Source organism: Planococcus citri, chromosome 1 (genome assembly GCF_950023065.1).
Source record: "Planococcus citri chromosome 1, ihPlaCitr1.1, whole genome shotgun sequence".
In the NCBI taxonomy this organism is placed as follows: domain Eukaryota; kingdom Metazoa; phylum Arthropoda; class Insecta; order Hemiptera; family Pseudococcidae; genus Planococcus; species Planococcus citri.
Window position 1 is genome coordinate 84,524,678 of NC_088677.1, and position 10,617 is coordinate 84,535,294.

At 37.5% G+C, this 10,617-nt stretch overlaps 1 protein-coding gene across 1 annotated transcript; it reads right to left on the reverse strand.

The window, feature by feature from the left end:
* Positions 1-3,788: 3,788 nt before the first annotated feature.
* LOC135836973 (uncharacterized) lies at positions 3,789-9,047 on the reverse strand. Its single transcript, XM_065352068.1, has one exon. It carries the CDS (start codon positions 9,045-9,047, stop codon positions 3,789-3,791), a length of 5,259 nt encoding a protein of 1,752 aa, XP_065208140.1.
* Positions 9,048-10,617: the final 1,570 nt, after the last annotated feature.

Genomic DNA, 10,617 nt, shown 5'->3' on the forward strand with positions numbered 1-10,617 from the left:
TCAATATTTTTCTATTTTATTTTCAAGACTTTTATTATTAGTTTTTTTTTTTTTTTTTTACAATCAATGTAGGGAAAATTTTATTAGATTGTATTTTAAAATCATCATTTTTAACCGAAATTCACTTGATGGTATTTTTGAAAAATATTTTGACCCAATAAAAAAATTGAAATTCACAGATTTTTTTACTTTTTTTAAAAAACACAGTTTCGTTTACGAACGAGTCACTTATACGAATCAATTTGTTCATTTAGTCACCAATCGTTCGTAAATGATTCGATTCGATTCGCATCGCTTGTAACCAGATCAATTTCTACACACATGTTTGACAGAAACAGAAAGTGAATCAATAATGCGTGAGTGTTTTTTTTTTTTGAAAATGACCAACATTTTTTTTTAGAAGGAATTTTGAAAAATTCGTTTCTTTTGAGGGAGTGCTCCGCAAGAGGGTTTCGACTGCGATATTTTAAAAATTCTCAACTGCGAATTTTTCCTCTCATTTCCATTAATTCTGGAAGTAGAACGAAATCAAACCCAGCAAAAAATCGCATCCACATCTAAATAAATAATTAACCTACATCGAACATACGATTTCCGAAAAACCGAACATCCTCGTATACATATAACGTATTATAAAACACAATTCACTCCATATTCCGCCGCCTAGTCAACTCGAACCTCATAAATAAGCCTAACACCAGCGCGCATATCATATACGTAAAAGCCACATCCGAAGTTGGCGAAAAACAACGAAACGAAAAAAAATCATAAAAAAGTATATGTTTTTGCAAGGGTGTTCTCCGAAGGGTGTCCTATACATTATAATAAAACGAAGCCCGAAATAAGGGCCCAGTCCTTTCAGTATCCTTCTTAATTATTCAGCCAGAGGAACTCTCCGGCTCTCTAATTAAGTTAGTTAATAAAAATATAGAGTGGACATTAGGAGTCGGAGCGTAGTGAGGTGGTCACCAGACGATAATTTGTCATACGGAAAATGTCTCTGCTACAACGTTATGCAATTTTCTCCTTGTATTAACGAAGATAAGTAATTTCCCTGCTGAATTGTACTATAGGTTAATACGAAATTTCTCGCGTCTATAAATTTATACCACGATGTGTTTTTTTGCTGCTACTGTATGCTTATGATGATGATGACGACGATGATGCTGTTGCTGCTTGCCATGTCTCTCTTTTTATACATACGAGTATGTGTGTGTGCTGGAAAAATTTTCTACGTATAATTTTCGTCGAGCTGGCTCTTTTTAAATTATTAGTCCGGCATATGACAATAGAAGTAATTGCACTCCCCCCCCCCGCCGATCCTCCGGGACAACTTTTTTCTTAAAGGGGACAGCCTAAGGAATATTTTAAAGCAAACTTACTAAAAAAAAGTTGGCCTTACTTACAAAATGGCGGACAGGTCAGCCGAAATCGCAGATTTTGCGTTTCAACATAGGACATGCACGAAATTTTTCAAACTTTACAAAGGTAGATCGAAAGATCATGCAAACATTTATCACCTGTCAAAATTTCAAGTGCTAAAGTGCGTTTTTCGATTTTTGGTGAATTTTTGAAAATCGAATTTAGGTCAAAAATGAGGGAAAAAATCAAATTAAATTTTACCAAATTGACCAAGAAAGCTGAAATTTGGGATATACCCTATTTTCGACATGCCAAATCGATTGGAAACGGTTTCAGCCCGTTCTGAGCAGTTCTGGAGCCTCCAGCAGATTTTTGAAACTCGAAATTCCCACAAAATTCCATCAAATTGGAGTTGTAAAGCTAAAATTTATTCTAAAAACTAATTTCAATACGCTACGAAGTACTGCAGGTAAATTTCAAGTCGTTTTAGAGCCTCCAGTGACTTTTTGAAAATTCCTGAAGCCTCCAGCAGATTTTTGAAACTTTGAATTTTCACAAAATTTCGTCAAATAGAGATGGAAAGCTGAAATTTACTCTACACTCCAATTTTTACACCCTCTGAAGACGACTTCAGGTGGATTCAAGTCATCTTAGGGCCTCCAGCGATTTTTTTGAAAATTACTGGAGCCTCCAGTAGAGTTTTGAAACTTTAAATTTTCACAAAATTTCATTAAATAGAGATGAAAAGCTGAAAACACTACTTTTCCGCCACTTTCACTACCCTTTAGCTACCCTGTATTTTGAAAAAAAATCTGAAATTTTCAAAATATACCCGAAGGCTCCGAAACATCGTGGTACTACGTATATTTCATTTGAACAACTCAATTTAGTCGGGGAGCAGCCCGCATAAGGATCTACTGCACCCCCTCCCCCCACGTTTATCCTCCGGGACAACTTTTTTCTTGAAGGAGGAGTCCTAAGAAATATTCCTAGCCCTTGACCTCGAAAAAAAAGTGGCCTTTCTGTCACAAAATGGCGGCCATTTTGATTGACAGGTCAGCCTAAATCGCAAATTTTGCGTTCCAACACGAGACGTGCACGGAATTTTTCAAACCATATAAAGGTAAACTGAAAGATCAGGCAAAAATTTATCACCTGTCAAAGTTTCAAGTGCTAAAGTGCCTTTTTCGATTTTTGGTGAATTTTTAAAAATCAAATTTACGCCAAAAATGAGGGAAAAAATCAAGCTGAAATTTTGGATATGCCCTATTTTCGACATGCCAAATCGATTGGAAACTGTTTCAAACCGTTTTGAGCAGTTCTGGAGTCTCCAGCAGATTTTTGAAACTCGAAATTCCCACAAAATTCATCAAATGGAGTTGGAAAGCCAATATTTATTCTGCAAACTGATTTCAATACGCTACGAAGTCGACTGCAGACCTGGGTTTCAAGTCGTTTTCGATCCTCCAGTACATTTTGAAAATTACTGGAGCCTCCAGTAGGTTTTTGAAACTCGGAATTCTCACAAAATTCATCAAATAATGGAGTTGGAAAGCCGAAATTCATTCTCCAAACTAATTTCAATATAGGTACGCTGCAAAGTCGAAAAAATCAATTTCAACTTTGAAGCCGATCTTCCGGTTCGCAAAAAAATCATTCACAACAGGAAATCGATTAATTTACGATTTTCGATTTTCGATCTTACATGAACGAGTAGTTACTTCTTAAATCTCCTTTTGAATGAAAATTAAATACCTACAAAACTCAATTTCTGGATCAAAAAATTGAACATGATCTGATATCGATTAATCGAATAGCAAAAATCGATGTTTTTGCGATTTTCGATCCCATGTGATCGAACATATTTGATGAAAAATATAATTTTAGCTTCAAAACTGAGTTTTGAAATCAAAAATCGAACATGATCAGAAATCGATTAATCGAATTGCAATAAAATCGATTCATTTGCGATTTTCAATTCCATATGATCAATCATCGTTTGGTGAAAAATAAATTCTTGCTTCAATACTCAGCTTTCAGATCGAAAATCGATCATGATCAAAAATCGATTAATCGAATCGCAAAACTCGATTCATTTGCGATTTTCGATCCCATTTGATCGATCATTGTTTCTAATTATATTTAAACGTACGAAGAAACAATTAAAATTAATTAAACGAGAGACATGATTGTTTCATCATTACATAAAAACGTATATTTTTTGTTTATAATTTTTGGAAAGTAACATATTCTTAATTCTAGGTATTCTCTGTAGGTTCGCTATAGGTGGGTTCACCACACTCCCGAAGAAGAGACAAAAGTGATTAAACTATAGAGTAAAGAGTAAAAAGTAAGACGATATAAAAATAAAAAAAGTAAAAAAATGAAAGGAATATGATTTAAAAAATATAGAATTACGATTCTAATTATTCGTCATCCGATTCAGAGACGATTTCGCAAGTAATTTCGGCGATTTCAAAATCTTCCGGCGGAGGTTCTGTGACTGCCACTGGATCGACGGATGTTTCATTAGAAACGGTGATAATCGGCGGCTCGTCGGCGTTTTCCTTTGTGGAAGTTTCCATGGGGATGAGTTTTATGATGGGTCGACGTGTGATATCGCCATTGGCTAACCTGACTTTGGCTGCTCGTATTTCTTTATCTTCGCTGACTTCTATTTCGATTATTTCAGCAAGTTTCCAGTATCCTCTTTTAACGTTGTCGTCTGCGAGCATTACAATATCGCCTACTTGCGGAGTTATTGGTGCAGTTGAGCGTTTCTGCTTGAGTTTTGAGCTACGCTCTCTCAACGAGATGATATATTTTGAATAAAATATATCCCAAAAACGATTCAAAAGTTGATCCGCTTTTTTCCACGAGTCTACGAGGGATTTTCCTGTTACTGTAGGGGCGTCAGCGTTGACTTCGAGTATGTGAGGGAAATTTCCTCTTAGGAATAGATTCGGCGTTATTATGTCTTCTTCCAAGTTTGGTCCGAAGTACGTAAGGGGACGGGAATTTAGAATTGCTTCTGTTTCAGCTATGGCGACTTGAAGTTGACGATCGGTGAGGGTTATTCGATAGTACGTAAGTTTTAAAGCTTCTTTTACAAGTGCGATTAGACGTTCGTAGGCGCCACCCATCCATGGTGCTAATTGAGGAATCCATTTCCAAACAATTTCGTTCTTGGCGAAGAAGTCTTTGAAATTTTTGTCTTTAATCGCATTTTGCCAGCTGAGTTCATAGACGGTGCTGATAAGTTTGAATTGAGGCGCGTTATCGGATATGAGTAGTTTTGGCGTACCTCTTCTGGCGAAGAATAATTTGAATGCGGATAAGATATCTTCGGATGTAAGATCGTGAAGAATTTCCATGTGTATTGCTCTTGTTACGAGACAGGTGAAAATTAGTACCCAACGTTTACATTCACCTGGAGCAAATTTTACGTAGAGAGGTCCCAGTATATCAACGCCGGAGTTTTCGAACGGTTTTGTAGGGTTTAGGCGCGATTTTGGGAGCGGAGGCGTAGGTGGTGCTCTGTACGGTTTATTTCTCAGCTTTTTGCAGTTTTTACAGTTGTTTTTTAGCGTGAAATAAACGACTCGGCGTCCTGTGGGTATCCAGAATTTTTTCCGGATTTCTGCTAGTGTGTGCTGAGTACCAACGTGGTATAGCTTGTTGTGGTAGTGCATAACGATTAGTTTAGTAATTGGCCAATCAGGAAGAAGTAAAATCGGGTGTTTTTCTTCATCTGTTAGGTACGTGCAATTTTCTAGCCGTCCGCGACAACGAAGTACGTTATTCTCATCTTTCTTTAACCCAAGGTGAGAGTAGTGAGTAATTTTTTCGCCGATGGTATCTTGGAAATAAATTATCCACATTTCTTCTGCCTGTTGTCTTGTTTTGTCAGATTGAATTTTCCGGAATTTATTGGCTGCGATGAGACACTTTTCTGTAACCGAGATGAGTTTTCCATAGGTCGGATATTTTTCAAAAACCAAGTTGAAGGGAGTCAATTTTGGCGTTGTTTCTGTTTCCGTGTTTGTTAAGAGAGTCGTTGTTGTGTTTTCGGAAGTTTCTGTGGGCAGCACAGGTAAGTTTTTTCCAAGAACTGGTTGTTCTGGCCACAATTTTTCATCGTTTAGCCATGGAGGTCCGTTAAACCAATTGACAGCTTTCATTTCATCAAGTGTACCGCCTCTGGACGCGATGTCGGCTACATTTTGTTCACCAGGTACGTATTTGATGTTTTGAACCAGTTGTTTTATATCATTGACGCGTTTTTCGATGAAAACTGGTAACACCTGAGGAGATTTTATCCAAGCCATGGCACACTGAGAGTCAGTCCATAGAATTTTCTCGGAGATTTCACGTTCTAAAGATGTTTCAACGAAGTTGAGAATTCGAGCTCCAATTAAAACACCTAGTAATTCGAATTTAGGCGTGAATTTGGCTAATTCGTTTTCGTTTTTCGGTGGTGTCACTCTGGTTTTGGCAAATAATAAGTGCGTGTGTGACATTTCGTTATCTGTGGCGCGTATGTAGACAGCAGCGGCGTATGCGTCTTTTGACGCGTCGCTAAAGCAGTGAAGTTGTAGCGTTAGCGCTCCTTGGATATTTACATAGCGAGGTAAGGAGTGGGTGGGAATTTTTTCGAGTTCGCCTTGAATTATGCGCCATTCGCTGGTAAGATTTTCGTTTAGTTTTTGGTCCCATTCGAAGTTCAAAATCCACAGTTTTTGAATGAAAAGTTTGGCTTTCAAAATTATTGGCGAGAAAAAGCCCATTGGATCGTAGATGGCGGCTGTGAACTGAAGAACTGTTCGTTTAGTTGGATTTTCAGGTGCGTGAACGGATGGTTTTTGGATATTCAAGGTATCTGCTTTTGGCTTCCATTGTATACCGAGGAGATTGACGATTTCGGCGTTGTTACGGTCAGCTTCGGGTATAGAGTTCATGAATTCGGTTGAGTTTGAACTCCATTGACGAATATTCATGCCAATTTCAGCAAGAAGTTTTTTCATAACATTGTAGATTTCGATGGCTTCTTGTAACGAATTAGCACCATTGGCAAAGTTATCAACATACAAGCTTTTCAGAATTTTCGTGATGTGTTTATAGTGGTGAGCTTTTAATTGAATATGATGTTTTAGAGTAGCTGCGAGTAGAAAAGCTGATGCTACGATTCCGAATAGTATTCTGGTAAAGCGAAACACGATTAAATTTTCTGCAGTTGGAGGTAGGTTGATGTCTTTTAACCACACGAAGCGAGTTGCGTCGCGATCCCGTATCTGTAAGCCAACCTGTAGGTATGCTTTTTCGATGTCGCTTGTTATACCAATTATTTCACACCGGATGCGTATTATTATACCGGCTGAGTTTTCTATTAGGTTTTTTCCTTTTAATAAGCAGTCGTTTAGGCTTGTTTTAGATTGCTTGGTCCGGGCTGAGCCATTGTAAACGATACGTAACGTTGTGGATTTTTCAGGAGTTAAAACAGCGTGGTGGGGGAGGTAGTGAATGGTTTCGCTAGATGAGTTTTTCGGAGCTACCTCGATGACATCGTTTGCTAACTGATTTTTAATTACCTCGTCGTATGCAGTTAGAAGATTGCCTTGTTTCAAACTTTTATACAGAGAGTTCAGTTGCCCAATAGCGAGATCGTAGTTTTCAGGTAGGTTCGGAGGGTAAAATCTCCAAGGCAGGGCAACGTGATATCGGCCATCTTTAAATTGAATACTGTCTTGAAATTGTTTAATTGCCGGTTCCTCATTTTCATTGTTCAAATCTTCCCGAATGCCGATAGTATCAAGTGACCATAGTTGTGATAGAGGATCGGACAATGTTTTGCTGATAAGACAATGAGTTCCAACTTTTCCACTACCTGGATGACGGATCGCCAGTACCCAGCCAAACATAGTATCGAGCAGTGTTGCCGTTGGAGTGGCATCGATTTTCTTCCAATTTAGAATGTCGATTATATAATCCAGTCCGATGAGGATGTCAGTGTGATGTTGAAGGCCATCATCTGCCAAGTAGAGGTGATTAAATTGCGGGTATGATTTTTTAAATGTTGATACATCAGGTGGATTGAGATCAGGTATTATTTGATTCGATGAGTAAAGGTGGAGGGTTTTTGAATCGCCCTTTTGAGTGTGTATGTTTATGATTACCTTTTCTGATTCGATTACTTTTGATTTTTCTTCACCAAAGACTTGCATATGCATTGTTTCAGATTCGGCGGAACGGAGTTGTAGTTTTTTAATGCATCGTGTAGTTATGTAAGATTTGTCACTACCGCAGTCAAGAATCACACGTATTTTTGTATTTTTACCGTTGCAGGGATTCGATACAGTTGCCGTAGCTGTTAGTAAAGTAGTTGATATGGAGCTAAGCAAAGAAAGTGTGTTGGTTTTCTTCGTGGGATCTTGTTGGCTGTTCGTTTCTGGCTTTTCATTTTGAGTTGATGGTGTTTGTTTTGGTTTGGAGATGTCGATACCAAATTTCGTTGGACAGATGCACGAATGATGATTACCAGCTTTTTTGCAGTAAAAACAGGGTTTGTTTCGTTTGTTGCATTTTTTATATGAATGACCAGTTTTTAGGCAGATATAACAGCTACCTTCGATTTGTTTGCGCCTTTCTTCGTAAGTAGTAAACTTGGTGCATTCAGTGGTCCAATGTTCTTGTCCGCACATAATACAGCTCGGTTTCATATCATTTCGATTTGTGTTTTTATTTGGATCAGTTTTATTATAGGTTACGAGTGCTGCTGTTGTTGATGGCGGGGCGGATGCGGATGCTGGTTGAGTAATCGATGTGTTATTTAATATAGATATGAGTTCACGTTTTTGTAGAGCAGTACCGACGGTTGTGCGGAATAATTTCATGCTTGATAACGAGATGGAGTTGTTAAGGTAAAACTGCTCCGGAAATTTTTCGATGAGAGTGTCTAAAAGCAGTGTATTTTCGTTTACCTTTTCATCTAGATTTTCCAATGCCCGTAGTTGCGCTTCAAGGGTGTCGTACGTATTTTTCAGGCTCGGAAGATTGAGTGTTGCTTTTGGGAAGGATTTAATTTCTTTGTAGATAAGCGGGATTGTTATACTTTTGTCACCATATCGTTGTTTCAGCAATGCTACCACTGAATCGTAATTTTGTGCCGTTGGTTTATAGTATTTCAGGTGGATAGCGGCGTCACCTATTAGATGCATTTCTAAGAAGTCGAATTTCGTTGCGGAATCATAATTAGGGTTGGAGTGGTAGTGACGATCGAAGTATTGCCAGAAAGGAACAAAGTCCGCGTGGGTTCCATCGAAGTAACGTGTATTGAGTTTTGGTTTGTGAACGATAGAAGTAGACGGATTTGTAATTGTTTTATCATCAGTACCTGAGTTTTTTAATCGTAGTTTAGGCTCAAGCAAGTTTTCTAATTCTGATGCGAGGTGTTCGGCGTCGTAGATTATTGAAGTTGCTTCTGTCAGTTGGTTGATGAGGGTTTCGTTTAATTCCGTGTTGCTCAATTTGTCGATGTGACTGCGGGTGTCTTTTATTAATTTGTTGAGAAAGTCGTATGGCACTTTTAATTCTTTCTTCTCCTTCAGGATTTGTTTGGTTTCTTCTATATGCGATTTTAAACGATCGATAGATACCTGAAGGAAAATCGTTGCCGCGTTTTTAGCCATGCTTTCTGGAAGTTTTTTATTTGACGCGAAAATAAACGAATTAACGAGCGATAGCGATTATTTTCTGCATTATTTAGGTCCGCGATTCGAGGGTCTCTGCTACCATGTTTCTAATTATATTTAAACGTACGAAGAAACAATTAAAATTAATTAAACGAGAGACATGATTGTTTCATCATTACATAAAAACGTATATTTTTTGTTTATAATTTTTGGAAAGTAACATATTCTTAATTCTAGGTATTCTCTGTAGGTTCGCTATAGGTGGGTTCACCACAATCATCGTTTGGTGAAAAATGAATTCTTGCTTCAACATTCAACAATCAATACTGAGCTTTTAGACCAAAAATCGATCATAATCGAAAATCGATACGTCGAATCGCAAAAATCGATTAATTTGTGATTTTGGATTTCACACGATCGATCAAGTTCAGAATGAAAAATCAATTTCAGCTTCTAGTCCGAACTTCTAGAAAAAAAACAATCGAGATTTTAAATCGATTAATCGAATCACAAACATCGATTCATTTGCGATTATCGATCCCATATGATCAAGTATGTTTCGAAAGAAAAATCAATTTCAGCTTCAAAACTAAACTTTTAGTTTGAAAACTGATCAATAGATGGATTTCAAGTCGTTTTGGAGCCTCCAGCAACTTTTTGGAAACTCGGAATTCCCACAAAATTCATCAAATGGAGTTGTAAAGCTAAAATTTACTCTGCACTCTAATTTTAACACCCTCTGAAGACGGCTTCCGGTGTGTTCAAGTCATTTTGGACCCTCCAGCGACTTTTTGAAAATTAGTGGAGTCTCCACCAGATTTTTGAAACTTGAAATTTCCCCAACACTAATTTATCAATAATGGAGTTGGCAAGCTGGAATTTACTTCGCAGACTACATGGTGGTTTCAAATGGTTTTGAAGCTTCCAGCTACTTTTAGGAAACTTCAATTTTCCACAAAAAAAAACACCATACAACCTTTCAAAAAGTCGCTGGAGGCTCCAAAACGACTTGAAATCCACCAGCATTCAACTTCGTAGCATATTGAAATTAGTTTGCAGAATGAAAATGACTTGAATGCACCTGAAGTCGTCTTCAGAGGGTGTTAAAATTGGAGTGTAGAGTAAATTTCAGCTTTCCATCTCTATTTTTGATGAAATTTTGTGAAAATTCAAAGTTTCAAAAATCTGCTGGAGGCTTCTGGAATTTTCAAAAAGTCGCTGGAGGCCCCAAACGACTTGAAATTTACCTGCAGTACTTCGTAGCGTATTGAAATTAGTTTTTAGAATAAATTTTAGCTTTACAACTCCAATTTGATGGAATTTTGTGGGAATTTCGAGTTTCAAAAATCTGCTGGAGGCTCCAGAACTGCTCAAAACGGGTTGAAACTGTTTCCAATCGATTTGGCATGTCGAAAATAGGATATATCCCAAATTTCAGCTTTCTTGGTCAATTTGGTAAAATTTTGATTTTTTCCCTCATTTTTGGCCTAAATTCGATTTTCAAAAATTCACCAAAAATCGAAAAACGCACTTTAGCACTTGAAATTTTGACAGGTGATGAATTTTT

Coding starts and splice junctions, on each gene's coding strand:
- LOC135836973 (XM_065352068.1), bottom strand. CDS start 9,047: ATGGCTAAAAACGCGGCAACGATTTTCCTTCAGGTATCTATCGATCGT.